The sequence below is a fragment of the Protopterus annectens genome, chromosome 2.part1 (genome assembly GCF_019279795.1).
Source record: "Protopterus annectens isolate FY-2018-M chromosome 2.part1, PAN1.0, whole genome shotgun sequence".
Taxonomy (NCBI): domain Eukaryota; kingdom Metazoa; phylum Chordata; order Ceratodontiformes; family Protopteridae; genus Protopterus; species Protopterus annectens.
This window is the reverse complement of record NC_056729.1, coordinates 1,181,420,263-1,181,443,857: the sequence shown is the minus strand read 5'-3', so window position 1 is coordinate 1,181,443,857 and position 23,595 is coordinate 1,181,420,263. Positions and strand designations below refer to the sequence as shown.

At 37.9% G+C, this 23,595-nt stretch overlaps 1 protein-coding gene across 1 annotated transcript in view; it reads right to left on the bottom strand.

Moving 5' to 3' along the window:
• KIF13B (kinesin family member 13B) overlaps positions 1-23,595 on the bottom strand; it is a gene marked incomplete in the record, with an annotated part of 3,953,176 nt that overhangs the window by 1,585,351 nt on the left and 2,344,230 nt on the right. The window contains 1 exon segment of the mRNA XM_044062707.1: positions 6,668-6,808. Coding sequence (XP_043918642.1) covers positions 6,668-6,808 — 141 coding nt within the window.

Here is a 23,595-nt window from a genome sequence, read left to right as displayed (position 1 = left end):
AATACCCTGGGCGCAGTAGATAAGTCAAAGGGAAGTGCAGAGAACTGACAGTGCATGGAGCCCGCCCTGAAACGTAGGTATTGTCTGCAGGATTTCCTTATTGGGATGTGCAGGTAACATTCTTTTAAGTCTAGGGTTGCCAGCCAGGCATCCTTGGCTAGCAAAGGAAGAAGCTGTTGAAGAGTTAGCATTTTAGTTAGCATTTTGAATTTTGGAACCACTAGAAAGGCGTTGAGAATAGACAGGTCTAGGATAGGATGCCAGGAGTTTCCTTTTCTGAGAACCAGGAACAGTCTTGAATAAAAACCTTTTCCTCTTTGTTCTGCTGGGACAGGCTGAATGGCCCTGATACTGAGGAGAGAGCACTCATTTTTGGGCCTCTGCCCACTGATTTGGGGGAAGGTCTGGCCATCCACTTGGGGTTGGGAGTGAGTGGAAGTGGATGGCCAGACCTCCTAGGGAAACTATGTTTAAAACCCATTTGTCCTGGGTAATGAGTTCCCAGTTTTTTGCATGCAGGGCGAGCTTTCCTCCTAAGGGAGCAAGTAGTCGAGCAGGGCTTGGAAGAGTTGAGGATAAGTCATTATGCCATTTTTCCATAGGCAGGAGGCTTACTACTCCCTGCTTTGGAAGTGCGAGTCCCCACTGCTTAGATCTGTGCATAGCCTTGGTGGTCTGCTGCTCCTGGGTTTGGACTGGAAAAGACCAGTTCTTTGAAGGCCAATGCCTACTGAATCTAGGAGGCTGTACTTGTAAGAAATCTATAACAGTTTGCATAGATTTAGCTTTTTCCACCATCCTTTTGAGGACTTCTGCTTTGTTGCTAAAAAGGCGGTCTTGGCTTAAGGGAGCATCCAGTAATTTAGCTTTAACATGATCTGGCAAATTTTGTTCCTTAAGCCAAGCATGCCTTCTAAGAACAGACCCAGGGACAGCAGCCCTGCAAGATGCCTCTAAAGCATCAAAACCACATTACAAACTATGTTTACCAACTTGTTCAGCAGAATGCATTAACTCTTGCAAATCTTTGTTCAGCACAGTCAGGAATCAACATAATTTTCTGTTTTAGTCCCATAATATGCGGCTGATACTTTAACATATAAAAATGGCAATTTAAAGCCCTAATGACTAAAGTAGCAGAAGTGTATACCTTCTTACCCCATCTGTCTAAAGCTCTAGAGTCCCTATCAGAAGGGGTAGGATTCTTGGCAGTAGTAGCCTTAATGCCTTTTCGTCCTTGGGAAATGATCTCTGGATCCGCAGTAGGATTCTTGAAGAGGAATTTGTGAGAGTCAGGTACTCTCTAGTACCCGTCAGGTTTCCTGGGAGCTGGAGGCAAAGTGCCTGGGGTAAGGCTAGATTCCAAGAAAACATGATCTACAATCTCCAGAACAGGAGGGATACCTAGAGGCCTGTGTTGAGGCAGGAGTAAGAATTCCCCAAGTCTCTTTTTTTGACTCAGAATAGTCCTGGCTTTCCCAGTGGAAATGCTCCCTAGGGGTATGCAAGGTTTCACCAAAAGAAAAATGCTCTGGAGGGGAAGAAGAGGGAATGGAATCCTCTGCATCAGAATCGTCATAAGTAGATAAAGGTAAATCATGGTAGTCAGAAGGAACAAAAATGTCAGATTCCTGATCAGAAGAATCAGAAAGAAAATCAGTTCTAGGTCTCAGAGAGGGAAGGCTGGCTTCCCCTAATTAAGGTAATAAGGTCTTCAGCCATTCTAATCATTTGTTTTTGAGGTCTGAGAATGCAGTCTGGTCGTCTGTTTTCTAGGCATAGTGCGAGCATTAGGCCTGAAGAATTCGGTATTCTTAGCTTGAAATGAAGTCGTCAGTTTAATATGGAAATCGGTAGGCCTGAATACACCCTCAGAAGCTGGTGCCTGCACAGCGGCTCCGGACCCATCCAAGGTAGAGATATCTGCAGGTTCAAAAGTTGAAGAAGCATCTCGCGGCATACCAGACTCCGAATGGGTCTCACTAGAGGCCTGCGAATCTGTAGTAATGGGCATCAGGGGTTGAGACTGAGTATTGGCGGACTGGCGACTAGCTTAACGGAAGTGCCGTCAGCAGTTGTGTCCTTATGCAGTCTGTCTCTGTCTTTATCCTTACGTTTTTTTTGGAAGATTGGTATCGGATGGCTTAATGAAGCCATTTCGGAGTACGGAGATAGAGAACGAAAGTAAAAAAGTATTTAGCTACAAAAATAGACGAATAGTTCAGGCGTTGAACAAGGCACAAAACCGACAGCGGACGTCGTGGTCTGGGCCTAAACAGGTAACGCAGTAAGAATGAAAATCTCTATGAGGTATTTGCTTTCCACAGGCAAGACAATTGTTAATTTTTTTTGACATCAGTTAGAACAAGAAAAAAGGATCCCCAATGGGGTACTTATCTTTTTGAAGACTTCAGGTCTGAAACTCGAAAACGAAAATTTCAGGAATCGACTTCTGCTTCGGGCACCGCACAGTAAGAAAGAATGATGTAATGGCGTCGGCTGCATGTTTTTATACCCCTGACGACCTGACGTCATGGAAGAAGCGACAGCATCCGACACAGAAATCCGAAGACTCTGGTATACAGGCCAGCTGAGGGTTACCTGCAGGCAGATAACCCAAATGTGATGACTGCAACAGTGAAACACAAAGAACATTCACAGTTTTTTAGGAAACAGACCAGAAATATGAGGCAAAAATCTGGACATTCTGTGAAAATCTGGACAGTTGAGAGGTATGGAGGTAATGTATTTCTTCATAACAAGAAGAGGTGTACACAGTTAAAGCTGCTATAACTGCTGCTGGGCTCTCCGTGGATTAAAGTACCTTACTCTCTTGCCATCTGCTCATTTTAAATGGTTTTAATCAGTCTTTTCAGGACTAGACTGCATTTGTATGAAGTAAACTAACTTTTCATCTTGGCCACAGCGTGTTTGTGCAAAAAAGATCTGAAACGTGTTACACTAGCTATTATTTTTTACCACAGTCAGACACCTGAGGTGCACACAGAAAACAATGCGACTATAACTGCTGAATACAGGGGGGCAGTCTGTGGATGAAAATGTGAGACCCTTCAGAGTTAAATAGTCATTAGTATGTCCTTTCAGGATTACTGAGCATGTGTAATTGCAATACTTTACTGTGGCCATTTTTATCACAGTCAGAGGTATATATAATCAAAGAAGATTAACACATGAGTATGAACATTAGTGGACTATACTAGCAGTACAAGTCATCTTTTATGATCTAAGCATTCTGAAATGTGTAATTTTGTTGTTCTCGATTAGCAAATTTAGTCTCACTTCTTACTGGAAAAATATTCAAGACTACAAATGTAAAGCACTCAAATTCTGCTTTATTAAACAACAGATATAATTTAAAACAATATGGCAGGTAATCACACATTTAATACGATCAGGAAGGAGAATCCAAAAGGATATGTGCGCATTCAAGCATGGTATGGGGGGGGGGTCAGTTTCAACACAGCCTAGGTACAAAATCAGCCACTGTCCAGGAGGAGGTCTAGGAAAATTTGCCTGGAATGACTGCAGGAGAAAAATCCTACCCACTGTCTTAACTCCTATTACTCCTCTAAGTAAACCAGTACATTCCACCAATGTATCTTTTCTAAGCTCTACAAAGTTAATCACATTCTCATTTTCAGGAACATTTGTGAAGCACAGGTTTTGTGCCTGTTTATATCAGCTACAGACAAAATTTTAGCGACTGAATGTGCTATAAGTCCCTCTAAGGTGGTTATTCTATGTTTTTCCATCTGCGTTGCCCACTCTTCAATTCCACCAATTCATAAGAATAAGAACACAAGGTTGCTTTCACATCTTCCATTTATTTATCCAGTCAAATAAATCAGTAATGGTCTTGTGCAGTTCTAACATTAACCACTTGCCTTCCATGCTGCTCATCATCTTTTTTTGCCAGAAAACAGTCAGTATTGCTTTCAAGACCGTCGTCATTAGACCAGGACTCGGCTTGAACTTGTGGCAGCCCCAAATAACTATTATTACCCTTTTAGTTCCACACTTTTTTTTTTTACTTTTCTTTTGCTAAGCAGAATTAAACTGCCGCATCACTATAGCCTCAATGATGAATCTATACTGACAGGTTCAGCCTTGTAGCATTAAAACTATATATACAAAAAAAAATATATATATATATATATATATATATATATATATATATATATATATATATATATATACACATACGCATATATATGGGAGTGCTACAGAATCCTGAAAGCCCAAAATCCTGAGACCAAAATCTCAAAAGTTCAAAATACTGAAAATTCAAAATACTGAAAACACACAGGATACTAACACTTACTATATTCCAGCACAGGTACATAGAAAAACATATTACCCTTCAACTATATGCAGGGGGGCAAAAGCCCACCTGCACCCTTCCACACCTCCTGCTAAGTAAATATATCAACTCCAAGACTGCACTTCACTACACTAAGTGCAATCTCAGAGTTCATATATTTAAGTAGCAGGGGGTGTGGGGGGCTTGAACCCCTGCTTATACTTGGAGAAGAGTAATATGGTTTGTGTTTTATTTGAAGGCTGGCTTCCACTAATTAAGGTAATAAGGTCTTCAGCCATTCTAATCATTTATTTTTGAGGCATGTGGGCCTGAGAATGTGCTTTGGTCATCGGTTTTCTAGGCATAGTACGAACTTTAGGCCTGAGGAATTCGGTATTTTTGGCTTGAAATGAAGTCTGTTTTATATGAAAATCGGTAGGCCTAAATACACCCTCAGAAGCCGGTGCCTGCACAGCGGCTTTGGACCCATCCAGGGTAGAGACATCTGCAGGTTCCATAGTCGAAGAAGCATCTTGCAGCATACTGGACTCTGAATGGGTCTCAGTAGAAGCCTGTGAATCTGCAGAACTAGGTATCGGGCTGCAAAAGCACCTCACTGAGTACCGGTGGACTAGCTTAACGGAAGCGTCGTCGGCAGTTTTGTACTTATGTGGTCTGTCTTTATCCTTACATCTTTTCGGTAGACGGATGGCTTAACAAAGCCATTTTGGAGTATGGAGATCGAGAGCGAAAGTATTTAGCTACAAAAATAGCCTGACAACAAATAGTTCGGGTGTTGAATAAGGCCCAAAACGACAGTGAGGGACGTCGTGATCTGGGCCTAAACAGGTGACTCAGTAAGAATGAAAATCTCTATGAGGTATTTGCTTTCCACAGGTAAGGCAATTACGAATTTTTTCTGGCATCGGTTAGTGCAAGAAAAAAGGATTCCCAATGGGGTAGTCACCTTTTAGAAGACTTCAGGTCTGAAACTCGAAAACGAAAATTTCAGGAGTCGGACGACCGGCACTTGCAAACTGCTTCTGTTTCGGGCACCGCATGGCAAGAAAGAGTGATGTAATGGCATCGACTGCATGTTTTATACCCCTGACGTCATGGAAGAAGCGACAGCATCCGACACAGAAATCCCAAGACTCTGGTATTCAGGCCGGCTGAGGGCTACCTGCAGGCAGATAACCCTAATGTGATGACTGCAACAGTGAAACACGAAGAGCATCCTGTGTGTTTTCAGTATTTTGAACTTTCGTGATTTTGGGCTCAGAATTTTGGGCTTTCAGGATTTTTTTTCTCCCCGGAAGGAGGGAAAGCTCTGCTCAAACACTCCTTACCATCTTTTCCTGCCTTGGCAGAAAGCTAGGATGTGACCTGCATTGTTAATTACCTGTATTTGTGATATGTGAATCCCACACAGGCCAGAAAATGGCCCAACTGACTCAATGCTCTATTCTGGTCAACAAATTTAAATAAGCAAAAATAAACAGTTGTTTTATGAGATACACACGCACTAGCCGCATATCCTGCATTCTCAAGAGCAGCTGTGCTATGGGATTATATCTTCTTGTTCAAAACTTCCTTCAGTATTGCCTCTGTTTTAGTGTTCATTTTTGTTTACATTTGTATATGGTGTATGTTCAAAATATATGACTTATTTAAATTTACACTTAAAAGACTTATCTTCTTTGGTTTTGTCTGCAGTGAATTTGTAAGACTGTTTTACCTTTTCTTTCAAAAGAACCATGATAAGAACCAAAAACACAGTACTTCATTTAGCCTTTGAAATGCAATTAGCCCACGTGCATGACAAATCAATCCATCCCATCACACCTTTTTCCCCATATCTGCACATGGGATCGAGGTCTCACTTCCAGCAGTGACAATTATCTAAATAACCACCCATTTAACTACAGACTATAATCTGATGCATGCTTGAAATAACCTTCCTCCTTCCTACCCCACTGTTGTAATTACTAGAGCAAGATAACATTTGGCTTTGACAAAGGCTTTCATTTTAATGTCCATACAGTGTATGCAAACTCCCCCCCTTCCCCTCCCCTCAAAAAATGAAAACCTCATCCGCATTAACTGGAATGAAGTGCAAGCTTACAAAAAGCATTTACTAAAAAAGATAGCAAGACACAGCTACAGAAAGCCAGAACAGCTACAAAGTGTATAAAATGCTGAAAAAAATTACCACAAAAATATTAAGGAGAAAACCTGAAAACAATCACATTTTAAAAAAGAAAAAAATATCCACTATAATCAAGCCTCTTTAGACATTTGCCGAGACAATATAAAAAAGTTCTAGGCACTGTGAACACAGCTTACCTGGAAAGGATCTTTTGGGTGCTTGATGCAACTAACTCGTGGGCAGCCCACTGCAATGGACAGCACAGACTCTGCAATTAGAGGCATTGTGCCAGAATCTTGAACTGAAAGCACTTCAACAGAAATCCTACGTGACTGACCCTGAGGAAGAACAAGACATTTCAAACAAAATATTTTACCAGGAGCCAGGAGAGATTTTAGTATCACAGATTCGAATGCAAAAGACTGACAAAAGTAAAATTTGTAAACATGGAAATCTTATGTGACTGACCCTGAGGAAGAGCAAGACATTTCAATCAAAATATTTTACCAGGAGCCAGGAAAGATTTTAGTATCACAGATTCGAATGCAAAAGACTGACAAAAGTAAAATTTGTAAACATGGAAATTACACTTTTGACCCTAAAAAACGAGTCAACCAGTGAAAATATGTATAAAAGTGTAACTTATGATTAAGCCTACGCAACCTCAAAATCCAGAGAATACACGTCCTGTCATAAGAAATAAAGTACATAGAGTAAGACATCAGTTTATGCAGATTTTTTTTTTTACCTTGAGAATTAATCATTTAATTAAATTTGTTAAACAGTGTGTGGCAGTTATTCTTACGGACCATTACAAAATACACTAATAAAATAAAATCTAACAAGCATTTACTTTTCATCTTTACTAACCAACACCTTCTAGATACCATCAAAGCAAATACCTTAGCTGGGAATTCTTTCTTTTCTAACTATATTCCTAAAATATGGAATAAGGTGCCATCCCGAGTAACTTCAACCAGCTCCATCTTACAATTTAAAAAGCTCCTTCGGTCACACAACAGACACCTGGCTATGTTCTTGCAACTCTCCTGGATAGGAATCCCTTAGTCCCCTTGCAAATTATTGTCCTTTGAAATTGCCTTCAGTGTCATTTAAACTGTATTCTACTCATTACCATGTATAATCTGAATCCTTCCAGCTAAAAAATTGTATTTTCTACCATTATGTATCTGTTATTTGGTATCAATGCAGTAATGCCTAAATACTTGTTAACTTATGTTATTGCCTGTAATTGATACGTCTATGTCTCTTTTACATGTTTGTTAAACTCTAATTTGCGGTAACTAGAGCTTTTCTCCTCAGGCCTCTGCTGAAAAAGGATCTGTGTCCAGTCAAACTTTCCTGGTAAACAAATGTAAAATAAATAAGTACTAAAACATATTTAGTATCATCAGTGTTAACAAGTACACAAAAATGTCATACTATGCTATATACAAATTTCATTTAATCTGTACATAGTCTGACATACCAATATCTGTAAAGGTAAAACTGCAAAACTTTTAATATTTACAGAAAATGTATTACATATATAGTCATTAGGAGGCTGAAAAGTGTGTGCGTGCATATGGAGGAGTAAAATTTAAATCAACATTCGGAGAACAAAAATTAATTTTATTGTAATCAGCTTACAGCGAAAAATATATAAGGATTTAATGTCAATAAACTAATGCATTTCATGAAAAAACATGCAATTTAACTGATCTTGCAGGTTCAATAGAAATGCCCCCCCTCCCCCCAAGAAAAATAAATCTTCTGCAGGGATACAATTTCCATCAGAAACTTCATGCAAAACAATTTGCATAATAGATGACTAACATCAAACCATGAAAATTTTATTATGCAAGAAACTTATTAAAACAGGAAATCTTTGAGGAGAAATCACTAACAGTAAATCATAACATCTTTTCTTATCTTCTGTCTAGCTAGATTTTCATCAGCTGTGCCATTCTTTGCTATGCTGCTCATGTCTACTTCAGAAGATATCTACAGAGGCGCATAACACAAGTATACATTCCTGTACTGTCGTGCACCTACATCCATTCTTTAACGGACTTACAGTCTTCAAAAATGAAATCTCAAATGCCATCATCCAATAAAGCCAGGGAAAAAAAACAAGAACACTTCAGAATAACCTAAGTAAACCACATAAAATCCCTTAAAGGGAAGGAATAATGGTAGCTTTACAGTTGGTGACACTTTTATGGAGCTGTAATATTAGAGTAAGTATCCTACACCCTTTTGCTATGTTCTTCAGGATGGGACACTATAACAGTAAATAATCTGAGTGGATTCCTAAACAGCATGTGAAAGTTGGACAGTTAAGGGATTTCCTGAAGGACAGCAATGTAAAATCTGTTCAAATTCTAATCTAGACTGAGCTTCTAATTTCTGTTGTTTTGTAAAGGGTGAGGACAGTAATCCAAGTTAAGATTTTAAAATACCAACAGCATAAACATTTCAAAAATAAAAAGATGCTGCTAACTTACAACACTACTGTACTTTGCCACACGAAAAGGCAATACAGCTACATATGCAATAACAGACAAACATACTTATCACCTTATGAAGGAGACAGATGGTCTATTGGAGCTTTACTGGAATTTAATGGAGAATGTTATCAAAGGAACCAAGGGTATTAGGAGCATGTAACTATGGAAGGAAAGGTAAACTGGGATGAGTTGAAGTAGAAGTCTGGAATGCAAGTTAGAGACGGTCTTCTTTACCAAGGATTGATAAGAGTATAGGCAAAGAGAAAGGGACAATGTAGTGCTAAGTGATTTTAGTTGAGTCTAGAACAGAAGCTGCTGTTAAAAAGGGATAATTAGTAGGACCTATAAAATATTGCATGGTAGCTATAAGAATTAGAACAGGTTAATAAAGATTAAGAAGAGAGAACAGAAAGGCAATATGCAAAGTAACAGTGCAAGGCATCTGCATGGCTCCTACTGTCAGACACTGTGGGAGAAAATTTTATTAACTAAGGAAACTATTCTTTTGAGGCTGGATACAAGATCTTAATTGACTAGATATAGTCATGCCTTGATTAGTTTAATGTTACTGGTTGCCCAAAAAGTAATTATTAAAAAATGGAAATAAAAATATAAACCAACCATAATTAAAGTACTGATTATGGTTGTTGTTGTGTCTTTCGGCTTTTCCCGGTTAGAGGTCGCCACAGCGGAACTCCGGTCCGCTAATGATTGGCAGTTGATTTTTAGTTGCCAGCCCTGACGCACAACCTTCAACGAAGGTACGCCCATTCACACGTGTCTCCAGACAGAAGACTCTCTAACTGAGAATCGAACAGGACGTCTTACTGTGAGGCGACAATGCTACCGCAGCACCACCACCGCGGATGGTAAAGAAGATAAAAGGACTGGAAATGGAATCTTTAGAAAAGAGAAGGGAGAAATTACATAGAAAGACATGGAATGTGTGGGAACAATACATGCTCAGTAATGTTCAGCAGGGGGAGGAGGAATGAAATTTAAGAGAAGGTAGGACTTGAGCAATTTATATAGTGACAACTGTTAAAAGAAATGTACAGTTGTGCAAAATTCTACTATAAAAGAAGATGTCTCTCTTCACTGCTGCAGCATTCTTCACCTTAAGAATCTCCTGCCAAGGACAGCCCAACACCCGGCCAGTATACCAAAGTCTTTAGATTTTGTATAAGAAGGATTATTATATATGTATAGTGCATCAAGTTAATGAAAAACATCTAAAGCGGTTTTATTTTTTACAACTATGTGTGCATCCATGTCATTAGTGAAAATGTTTTAAGTTAATAAAGGTGATTAAAAAAACTGTGTCTGAACTTATGAGTTCTGATACAACAGCTATCAAAGTTGACATCTAACATATACACAAGACATTTTTTTTTCCATACTGGTACTTTTGTTTAAACATTAGCAAATGGAAGGACTGACTAAAAGTTACTACTGATAGAACATTATGCATTTATGCCAAGTTTCTACAGACTGCATAAACACTTTAGTGTTGTATTGTTTTGCAGGTTAGTATACTTGCGCACACTGAATAATTCTACTGTTTTGCTGTTAATATACATGCATATTTTGATTCAAACATTTACGAAATTTTCATAAATTGACTTCCTTCTACATACTATATCTGCAAAGTCTATTTGTGATACTTTAGCTAAAACAGACTCTGTTTTTCTAAGGCAGAGATTTTCCATCCAAATCCTACTGAAAATGGACATTTTGCTCAGTCAGACTATGCTGGCTATCAAAGATAAATATAAATAAATATATAAATGAATTAAGGAGGAATTAGATTTTAAAGATATTCTTTCACTGTGGAAAACCCTGCAGGATGTTTTACACAACAGCATGCAACTCTCAAAATTATTCTCCTTAGAGATTACTACAGAAACAGTAGTGTGTATGTGAACTTGCATGATTGCAGATGTTCAAACAGATCACTTTTGCAAGAACACTGACAGATGGGATATATTCTGCCAAAGATACCATATGTTCAGTAAGTACTCCAAATCTTATTTGTGCTTTCCTCACATACTGAATGTCCAACCTTATACCCAAGCACAAAGACTACATGCTGGTACATAAGGGATGCACAGGCGCCAAAATTCTCAGAGCTTTCTTACCCAGGTAGAGACTGAGGCTAAACACAAAGAGGATAGACTCTAGTAATCAGAAATATAGAAGGAAGGACAGGCAAACAGGGGCTCCACCTCAGCCTAAAGGAAGAAAAGAAGAGAAAGGAGGATGACACGCTAAACAAAGGATGCATATACTGAAACCGTGATCTATTCAAACATCTACTATTATGGTAAGTTCTTATGCAACTGTAGTACATTCATCATTAGACCACCACTGCAGTAATGCAGACGGATGGGATGATTCCCAGAGCTTTTAGGCAGAGTGGGAAGGGAAATAAGAGAAATATTACTGCAGTCCAGTATTCCATGATGTATGTTTCTAGCAAAGCCAGTCCTTGCCCTAGGAAAGGCATTCATTGTTTAATGGTTGGCAAAGGTGTGATTGGAAGGCAAAGTAATGCCTCTAAAATAGCTTTATAATCAAGTCCTTTGAAGAAAGCCCCTGAAGAAGCTGCAGCCTTTGAAGAGTGAGCTTTAATACGTCCTTCAAGGGATTTTCCATGGAAGGAGTAGCAGAAAGAAATAGCAAGACAAATCCGTCTAGAAACGGTCTGCTTAAGATAGACACCTTGCTTTTTACTCTCAAAGGAAAAATAAACAAACAGTTCACTTGATTTCTAATCTGTTTGGTCTGTGCAAATAAAATCTTAATTGCCTGGACATGTCTAACAAATGAAGAAGCCTTCCTACATTATTTTGAGGGTTAGGAAAAATGCAGGAAGGTGAATGGGCTGATAGATACACTTTTCAGTTAACATTTAAACAAAGGATGAATTAGTTCTAATGGATACCTGATTTCCTTATAGAAAACCAAAAAGGATGGAGCAGAAAAGAGGGCTTGTAACTCTGAGACCTTTTTAGCAGAGATTAAGGTTAAGAGAACTGTTTTCCCTGTACATTTTAAGAAAGTAGTAGAAGCAGATTCAAAAGGTGCCAATGTCAATTTCTCAAAAACATAATTCAGGTCCCAAACAGGAGTATATTTCATTGGAATGCCTGATGTCGACGATGTCTTTTAAGAACTGCTTTACCTCTTAGCCTGAAAAAAGATGTGGCTCTAAAGGTAGACACCCTGAAATGGTTACTAGAAGCAGATGTCATTCCCGAGCTGAGCAGTTTTTGAGGACTAAGGGCATCGCTGCTTGACAAGGATTCAATCCTCTCTTCTGGCTAAAAACAGAGTATCTAATTCATTTTGAAATACATCACTTTCTGATAAGCATGTTTCCTAGCCTCCTTCACTGCATCCTCTGAATAAAGGTGCTTAAAAGGAATTAGAAGTTCATCATCCAAACCATGAGACAGAGTCTTCAGGTTTGGGTGAATTACAAAGCCCTTTTCTTGTAGGAAAAAGTCTGTTGTGTGCGGGTAATGTGTGGTGACTGCCCTTGTCTAAGTGAAAAAGAAAGTAGAACCAATGCCGATTGGGCTAAAAGGAGGCTGCCAGGAGAATTTTGGGATTATCCTTCTGAATAGTCAGGGGGAACATTTTAATAAAAGGAAAATAGGGGCTGGTATAGAAATTTTAGTACTGTCCAGGCTTCCTTGCAGGGAGTCCTGGAGCAAAACGTTCTGGGCTGATGGCTCAGACTGAAAATATCACTGGGGCTTCCCCAGTGGTGAACAGTCTGTAGAAAGACCTCTGTTCAACATTTATTTGTGTCTGCGCCTGAACTGCTCAAGTGATACGCCATTCTGTTTTGTTCTGATGGAATGTTGAGCGTTCAAAGGAAAAGATGAATAGCAATGTCCCAAACAGGTAAGATTTTTGTGCCTTCCTGTTTGCTGATATACCACATGACCAAGGTTGTTGCCCGTCATAACCTGAAGTTTTACTGGGGACCAAAGGTGGTGGAGAGGCTGAAGTGCAAGGATCAATACTTTCATTTATTTTACATTCTTATGCTCTTTTCTGTCCTTTTTTGATCAAATGTCTCTGCACTTCAAAACCTTTTATACAGGCACCCCAGGCCCTGTCTTATGCATCGGTGGATACATTTTGCAGATGAGAAATGAGAAAGGGGACACCTGTGTTTGTCCTTTAATGAGTGTTCTACCAATTAAGTTCTTTCTTCATAAATGGCAATAGAGGAATTGATAATGACAGATGATAGCAGTGCTGTGACCAGATATACTTTAGCTACTACTGTTTCCTTAATGTGCAGTCTGTCAGACGGAATCATCTATATGGTGGATTTTATGTATTCCGGTGCTCAAATAATTTCTCTTGCTGAAGTCAAAGAAAGATTTGTCAGGGACAGAAAGCAATGTGTTAGGACATGCATTTTATCTAAAGGAAGAAAGGCCATCAGGAGGGATGTGCTGAAGTGGAAACCTTGGAACACAAAAGAGTAAGAGGGGAGAATGTTGGACTTGATGAAATTCAGAGCGACGCCAAGGTTTTGAAAGGCAGTGGCACTGAACTGCAAATCCTCTAAGATTTTGTGAAGGGACATGGATTGATCCAGAAAGCCAGTCCATTTAAGGGTATATTTGGACAACATGGAACCTGCAGAATGCTATGGCAGGGGCTATATACTTTGAAGTTTATGGCAATTTGGTTTGACCATTTTCTAAACAAGGGGCAGCCACTTTGCCTGGGCTAGAATGGAGTCACAAAAATTATTTTTGTAGAGTTTTTTTGAATCTTCACAATGACCCTGGATATCAGTGGAAAGGCATACAGGATTAATGTCCAAGAAAATGAAAAGGTGTGTGTTTTCCAGGCCTGTTTGCAAGGAATCCTGCAGCAGAATTTCTTCAGTTGTCTGTTGTAAATGAAGGCAAACAAATCTATGTACGGAATGCTACAGAGATGTATCAAATTCTTAAAGACTCCAAGTTCAATTTCCATTGTTGAGGGTCTATCCTCAACCTGCTCAGCTTGTCTGTCACAAAGTTTTGTTCTGATGTAACCTGAGAAGCCTGCATGGTTTTACTGCCCTGAATTACTACATTCCAAGCTAATATGGCTAATCTGCACAGAGGGTAAAGTCATAGTACCTCCCTCTTTTATGTACCACATCCCAGTGGTATTCTCTGTGATCACTTGAAGAAGTTCAGATGATTCAGAGGGTTGAGGACTTCCATCACTGCAGACATTGCAATATCAGTAGCACAACAGATATCACACTCACCCGTGGTGCAGAAGGCTGCTGGTTCTATTCTCATACCATGTAGACTGACAGCTGATGCTGCAGTGCAGCATAAGGGGGGTGTTGCTCTGAGTGTGTCATCCTTCAGATGACATGCTAAACAAAGGCTCCATCTGCTTGAGTTGGTGGTAGCTCAAGTGGATGTAAAAGATCCCACAACACCAAGCAACAAGAGTAGGGGTTCTTTATTTAAAAAAAAAAAAAAAACTTATGTACAATACCATTTACAATCTTACATATTTACAAATTTACACATTGTACAAACTTCCATTCCTTTACGTTACTGTTATGCAATCACAGACATCTTTTCATTATTATGTTATAGTTCTACCTTTATAATCATATTTGAGCCCCCACTCTTTTTTCCAGAGCTACCATTTCATTTTCCTTATTACTGCTAGTTTCCCTTTACCATTAAATATGATTTCATTTAGCCTTTCATTCCAAATTGTCCATACAACATAAAACAATTGTTTACCTCTTTTAGTAAAATATTCTTTATTTTTATGACTATAATATTTACACAATCTTATCCATATTTATTTCATTTACCTCCTTTGTATTTCCTAAAAAAAAATCCTTTACACAATTTCTCCCACAATTCTGCAATCCTTACACATTGTAAAACATGTTCTGTAGTTTCTTTTTTTTCCCCAACAAACATCTTAATTAAATCTTCACACGACATAGGCAATATTACATTTACACAAATGAAAAACAAACATGATACCACTTTAGTTGCAAACAGTATACATTACAGACACCACTGAAACAACTGTAGTTGCATACATTATACAACACAATCTATTCAGTCATTGTCATTTAAGTATTATATCTGTCTTTTACACCTTGTTCCTGCTCTGCATACATCGTTCCCCAATTCCCATTTTTTTCCTATATACTTTGCTCCCTTCTTTTTCTAAAGATCCCAGTTCCAGTTGTTTTATCTCTGTTACTATATTCACTACTTCTAGTAAAGTTGGTCTAGACTTTGATTTCCATTTTCTAGTAATTGCTTTTTGGCAGCCATCATAATTAGACTCAGCAAAGGTTTTACTATGTCTAGGCAATTCTGATTCTGTATCATAACTCAAAAAAAATCATCGACCAAGTCAATCCAATCTGCTCACCCAGCATCTCCGAAAGAGCGGTCTGCAGGGAATCCCAAAAAATATGTTCCCAATCGCCTCTTTCTTGTCTGTCACAGCTCCAACACTTGCTATCCACCTCAGGAAAAATTCTTTGGAGTCTACTTGGGGTATAACAATACCTATGTAAACACTTCCAGGCAAAGATTCTAACTCTTCTAGACTTTATTGCATATTTAAAAGATATACCTATATCCTCCCACTGTGTCTTTGTGAATTGCTTATCCAGTCTCTTTTCCCAATCCTTTCTATGCTCCTCTGATTGATTCTTATAATCATGCAATATTTTATATGCTTTACTAATTATTCCTTTTTTAATGCCAGCTTTTGTTCTAGATTCTATTAAAATGCTACCAGTGCTGGTCTTTCATTCAGGAGTCCCCTATTTCTTTCCCTCTGCCTATACTCCAGTATCAGTCCTTGACAGTGAAGGCAATCTCTAACCTGCAGTCCAAATAAATTCTTGGCCTCTTCCCATTCTATTACTGTTCCCTTTCTAGTGGTTACCAATACTTTGGTTCCTTTTCCAGTTTTCTCCAATAAATTCCAGCCCCCTCTTGCCTATTACCTGTATTCCTGACCACAGTCATCCATATTGGCAAAATCTATTTTCTCCATTCTTGTGCTGGTTTGTTTCTTAGAATACTCACTGCTATTTTATGAATATAATACTATGTATGATTTATGTTGTCCTCAAGAGTCTGCATCCAAAATCCCAATCTCTCTTTATTTATTGAGCTTCCTCCTTGTATCAGCTTCATTCCTTTCCACTTTGAATTATAATCTTCAGCTTGAGCTATGTACAAGAGCCTTAAATGTGTTGTTGTAAAATACCCTCTCAAATTGAGTAATTATAGCCTGCATTGTTCTGTTGGAAGAATGTAGCTTATTCCACTTGACCCTTGTTGTCTTCCCTTCACAGATAAAATCTTTCAACTCTTTAATTGCTATCCACCACTTCTCCTCTGGTTGATAAAAATATGCCTGACCTGTGTATAAGACTAAAGGGACTAAAACATTTTAATGGCTTGTATCTTAGTATCCATATCCACATAACAAAGCTGCCAGTTTCTTAATTTTTGTATTATCTTCTATTTAGTCTCTTCCCACATATCCTTAGCTGTCACAACAGAATAGTTTCTAATTCATATTCCTAAATACTTCATTTTATCATGTTCCCATAAATATGGATATTGTTGGACCAATTCATGTGTGGGTACATAATTTACTGCTATTGCCTTCATTTTAGCTTCATTCATGTTGTATCTGGAGAAGATCTGAAACTGTCTTAAAATAAATGTTCCATAACACTGTAATGGCCATATAAAATAATATCATCTGCACATAGAGCCAGCTTTTCCTGACTACCATACCAACTATATCCTTGAATTTCTGAATCCCTTATTTTCTTTGCCAATCAGCAAAGGGGAAGGCAAACAACCCTGCCTGGTTCCTCTACTCATGCAGAAATTATCGTTAAGGACCCCACCCACCTTAATTAGCACCTCAGATCTCTCATATATTATTCTAATCAACCTTATAATTGTATCAGGGAAAACAAGTGCTTTCATTGCCCTGCTCATGAACTCCCAGTCTACACTGTCAAATGCTTTCTCTCCATCAAGACTCACCAACAAAAGTGGTATTTTCTTACATTCTGCTTTCCTCTGGATCATCGATGTTCTGTTAATATTGTCAAATGTTTGCCTCCTCTCCACAAAACCACACATCTATTAATTTTGGAATCATTTTTGCCATTCTGTTAGATTTGGTTATATGTGGTCATTTTTATCTCATCCCTTCCTATCCTTTTAGTAATTGAGCCTCATCTACCTCTAACCTGGGCATACTTGAGTCTGCCATAAACATTTCCATTTATACCTTTTGTTGATTTCCATATCTCTGCTTTATACAAACTTTCATAAAATTTCCAAAATATTTCTAATACTTCTACAGGGTCTCTTATCTTCCTTGTTAAAGGCTCCCTAAGCTTTTTGACAGCCCTTTCTACTTTCTGTTGCCTGAGCTGTTGTGCTAAAAGTTTCTGTGCTCTAGAATTATTACCAAAAACAATTGCTTAACAGCAATCTTTCTAAATGCATGAATATTGTTAAAGTAATCCCTTATTTTTTGTTTAGCATTCTGCAGTTGCTCCTTTTCTTGTTCTGAGAGATAACCCCTAATTTGCAATACTTTAACATTTGTCAATCCCTCTAAATAATTCTTGTTACTATTTAAACACATCTCCCCTTTTTTTTTTTTTTTTATTTCCACCCTAGTTTTAAACTCCACCTTAACTTTACCCCACTCCCTAGCTATGATTCAGAAAAAAATATCATCTTCTCTAGTAGTTCCTGAATTAATTCCAAAACCCATTCCTTGTATTCCTCTCTTTTCAACCGATAGGTGGGTAAGCGCCAATGTCTCATTTTTATTTCATTACCTTACATTTTTATTTTAGCTATTATTGGCACATGATCTGAAACAGTTTTACTGGGTGTGTGTCAAGACCTTCAATTCAGCTGAACATGTTCCCGTGAGATTTAAAATCTATCTACCCTAGCCGAGTTTTTGTATCTTTGTGAGTAATATGTAAATTTACTCCAAACTCCTAGTACTGAATCTTCCATGCCAAACATTTTCATAAATTTCTTCAAAAATCTACCCTCCTTTGTTATATTTTTCCTTCTAGGCCCTCCTAGACATGTCTTCACTGTTGCAAAACAAATTACAGTCTCCACCTATAAGTAATATTCCTTGCTGAAAGCTGATTTCTCCCAAATTTTCTTAACTTTCATTAGAGCAGTCTGCTGAATAACTACCCTGAAAACCTTTCTTTATCAAATTCACATGTTCAATTCTTTCCAGGTGTGTCTCCTGTAGCATAGCTATTTGCACTCTACAGTTTAAATATAATTTACTACTCTTTCTTTTTATGTTTAGCTGTAAGACCATCCAGATTGAAAGACATTACAGAAAGCATCATTTTCTTATATAGTTATTACCACCACCTCTTACGTATAACTGCTTTTTTGTTAAATGTCTAGTTCCAAATTTGATATAACATGTACATAGTGTTCTGCAAGTTGGTCTTTTATACAGTTGTTTCTTGTTTATTTATTTATTTATTTTACATTTGTTAACCAGGATGGTCCGACTAGATACATGTCCTTTTTCAGCGGAGGCCCGGGGAGAAAAGCTCCAACAGAGTTACATTGATAATTAGGTACAGTAAATGAGCTGAAAGAACTTAACAAAAACATAGGCTATTTACATACAAGTACAAGACTGCCATTACTATTTCTGAGATTACTACAAATGTAACATTAATAACATATTAGCAAGGACGGTAGGCAGTATAATGACATAGAGTTAGACAGGATACATATATCTTTATCACAGTATACAAAGTACTTATCATCTTAGCTAGTTGTTTATGTTTTAGTTAATGGCACAGAGCTAGTCTGGGTTTGAGCAAGGACATAGCCAGTGTGACTTGAAGTGGAGTTTTAGACTATTTTTGAATTGACTTAGAGAAGTTGCAAGCGTGATGTTATTTGGGAGAGAGTTCCACATTTTACCAGTGGTGTTGGCAAATAGCGCGTCACCACCTAGGTTGAGAGATTTAGTTGTTTGGACAAGGAGTCTGTTTGCTGAGCGAAGGCAGCTTAGATTTGGAGTAGGGAGTCATTAAGTTTTTTAGTGCTGGGGTATTCTCAGGTTGTTTAAGGATTTTGAAGGCCTCTATGAGTTGGGACTGGTGAAGAACGTGTGGGAATTCTATCCATCCAAGCTTTTTCAGGTTAGTACAGTGGTGTGTTCTGTAGGGTAGGCCTGTAACGAACCTGGCAATGTGATTATAGCAGGATGAGAGCTTGGCCAGATCAGATTTGTTAAGGTGAGTGAGGACAGGAGAGGCACATAGTAGGGTAGAGAGAAGGTGTGATTGGGCTGTGGCTGCCCTGGCATTCGGGGTAAGGAAGGCTTTAATTCTATATAGGGTCCCAAGTTTCTTGTTGACTGACTTAATGGCTTGGTTGATATGTATATCAAATCTGAGTTTATTGTCAATGTTTACTCCTAATAGCTTTGTATAGGTGTCTGGGGAGATGATGGTCCCATTATTGGATTTTATAGTGAAGTTTTCAGTCGGAGATCTATTGGTTGGGTAGAAGAGAAGTAACTTGGTTTTGTTTGGATTTAAGATCAGGAGATGGTTGGCAAGCCAGTTTTCGACTTTGGTGAAGCTATGTTGGGTGGTAGTTAGTAGATTTGCAAGAGAGGCATTGGAACATATTATAGTCGAGTCATCTGCATACTGAATGCAGGTGGCTTCAGGGATGACTGTTTAGATGTCGTTTATGAAGACTGAAAAGAGGAGAGGTCCTAATATGGAACCTTGAGGAACTCCTATGGTATTTGGTAGTAGGCAGGAGAGCTTGATTTGCCACATTACTGCTTGTTGTCTCCCAGTGAGGTAAGCTTGAAACCAGTCAAGGGCTGAAGTATCTAGATACAGGGTTTTTAAATTATATAGAAGTAACTGATGGTTTACCATATCGAAGGCTTTCGATAGGTCCAGGAAGAGAGCGGAGGATATTTTTTTATTATTCCATTGTTGTATCCATTTGAGCCTATCCCACATGTTGCATAACTTTTTGTTTTTTGAAAGCCCTCAAACAGAACAACCCCCTCCAAAACCCTCCTAAAACCTATTAACTTAACACACAAAACAATGTATATCCTCAAATATTGAAGTTTTTGCTTCCTAATAAGAACATGCATTCTAAGTTTATAGCACACAGACAGGCTAAAGTTAAACAAAAAGAAAGGTTAATCATGCTAAGATGCATGGTACAGCCTGTACTACTAGTAAGTGCTATTGGATTGTATACCTTTATAGCTTTCCCAGTTGAGAAAACACATGAATGCTTTCAGTAAGCACTTTCTCCAAGCCATTTCTCTTTTTATCAAATTGTCTTCTTGTGACATGCAAACCAGACACAAAACTAAGGGTACCTTGTTTATCAGAAAAAAAGCCTTCCCATATTCAATATTCTTTTTCATTTACATGCTTTGCAATAAACGTGTTACTGGATAACTCCTAGGGTTTTAACCCAGTCACAAGCAAAGGAAAAAGCACACCGATTTTTCTTCTATCACGCACTCTTAATCAGACCCTTCTTCTCTTACCCCCATCTCTTCCCCTCCTCCTTTTTCTTTTTTTTTTTTTTCATTACAGCGTCTACATTTCTTAAAAATGAATAAAGAAAATGAAAGAAGGGTGAAAAAGAAAAAAAAAACACCTGTTTATATTAATATCCCCATGCATTTTAAACTGAGAAAACTTTACTTTAGGTCTAATTGGTTTTGCAGTATTTTTAAAGCTGTCATACCTGCGAAAACCCCTGATTGTTTTCAGAGAACATTATGATATAGCCAATTTCTCCGTTTTCCCCTCTGCCAAACCCCTTCCACCATACAGTCTCGTTTTTCATTATCAGATTGTCTCCATGTAGACATGAAGACCAGCTGCAAAAATGCGTAGTATACTTCCATGCAACTGCTAGAAAAAAGCCTTGTATTATTCAATATTATCATTTACTTGCTCTCTCTCTTAAAACAATGGTCCTTAATCAGTCACTTCCCCGTGCAAGAATGAAAAAAAGCACATTAATTTGAAGTTTGGCATGCCTTTTTAACCAGCCTCCCCTTTTTGTTTTTTGATCATTGCGTTGCCTGTATTTCTCAAAATTGTACAAGAAAAAAAGGGAAGAGAAAAAGAAAAACACCGGTTTACAATCACCATTACACTTAAAAATAGCATGCAAGAAAACCATGCACCACAAATACAATACGAAAGAAAAGAAAGTGTTTTCTTTACTTACAGTTAGCGTTCGCCCCTCTTCCCCTCCCCAAATCATTTTTCTGAACATTAATGACGAAGTATGGCATATACTTTACAGGCCCCCACACACCTAACAAATTTTGAAAAAGTCCAACATTTCCAGATTTTCTTGTTTTGTCATATGCCACAAATATAAAAGTAATTGCACTGTAATCTCACATTAAGTTACTGATTTTATTACTGCTCTTCTCCATCACCCAAATCCTGTCTCTGCTTCATTTATAACATACATTTTACTCTTCTAGTCAACTCTCATGCTCCCTTCTCTCCAACATTTTCCACTGAAATACTGGAAAAGGTTTCACAGGTGCAGTCTCTGTGTGTCCTTATTACCAGAAGAACAATAAGCAGAATCTCCTTCTGTTTTACAGCTCAGTTTTTGTTGGATAGACTTTTGTATTTCCTCCTTAGCATGCATTTCATCAAAAATGATTTTGTCCCTCCAGGGAAGAATATCTCGAAGACAGCTAGATACAGCAGTTAGAATCTCACACCTGCATCTTAACATTTTCTGAATAGTGAAATGCATTTACTTCTCTTTTGCCTGGTGTACAATGAATAATCATTCTCCACAAACACTCTGCTATCTCCCACTTTTAGTATTTTGACCTTCTTCCACAGTTTTGATAGAATCAACTCCTGCTGCTGGTAGGATTGCATCCCTACTATTACTGAACTAGGTTGCTTTCTTATGGCGAGGTTTGGAGCACACACATAATGTGCCGAATCAACAAACAGTTCCTGCTGTGGAATATCAGTCCATTTGCTTACTTGTGCTTTCATAAAATTCATGTAGTCTGTTCCTTCCAGCTACTCAGGTATAGCTGAAAATCTCAGGTTTTCTCTGTGTTCTGCCCTCTAATTCTATTATTTTTTGAAACAACTCTTCCTGAGCAGTCTCATATTCAGGCAGCCTTTTCTTCATTTCAACCTCTGATTTTTGTAGCTTTATCATCTCATCTGAATATCTGTTTAAAGCTTCTTCCATTTGTTCCAGCCTTTTGTTGTTTGTGTTGATATACTCTACCAGTGTTATGTTTATTTTAAACTAGTCCGTATGCAGCTGTCTTGCATCTTCCTTAGGTTATTGAAAGTCATGACTGAAGATTGCATTACTTTTTGCTGAACAGCTGCAGAACTCTGCCCTGGCAGTGTTTCTTCCTCGCTTTTTGTAGCTGATTTTTTTTCCAGGTCTTCTGCATTTCTTGATTCCTGGCATCTAGGCAGTGTACTTACTAGCCAGTTACTGAAATTTCCCCTAGAAACACAAGTCTACTGGCCTTCTCTGCTGAGTTTCTGTTTTCACACTGGGAGAGAGCTAGAAACAAGCTGCTACTCAGTGTGCAAGCCATCACTGAAGTCTTCTGTAGTTTCTTCTCTAGCACAATATGTACATATACACACACACACACACAAACACAAACACAAACCTTTTCACTGATTTTATATGGCATATTTCCCTTTACTGGTAATTTATTAAGCACTTATCTCCATAACAAATCTTGACATTCTACTTGCTTATTACACCATGCTTTTCGCATGTTTATAGCTTTAGCTTTTTCATTCGCTAACTCAGCCCAAGGATTAACATAATGGTATTATGTGACATTTTTATACCATACTTTCATCTCATTTTCTATTTCATCAATTTTTATTTTCTGTAAAATATTTTTTTTTCTCTTTATAACATCTCATTACTTCACTTAAACATACTTTTCCTCCTTTTAATTTTCTAACATATCCCAATGCAGCTTATATTTGTACTTTAGTAAATCTACAACTAAATTTTCATTTTTATCATTTATCCAAAACAAAACTTTATATAAATTCAAAGCAACAGCATAAACAATTGGGTTCATTAATCCTAAACCTCCATCTTTCTTATCCACGTACAGTACTCCTCTCCTCAGCGGATTCAATCTTGAACCCCTTATAAAAGAAAAAAATATTTGTAGCATTTTCTTTTTCATAGATTATTGTCAACATATACACTCTAGCTGTATATGAAATCTTTCCCAGTATAACTGTATTAAATAAATCCTTTTATTAAACAACACCATGTATGCTTTCCTAAAACAGCAAAGCTCCTTTATTTCATCTAGTATCTCACCATTCCATTGTTCCTCAATTACATTTGACCCCCAAATCTTATTCCTAGCTTAGGAGTACCTCTCTCAGAGACAGAAATCTCTGTCTTTACTATATCACCAAGTCCTTTATTTATTTAAAGTCTCGCCTATTTATTTACTTA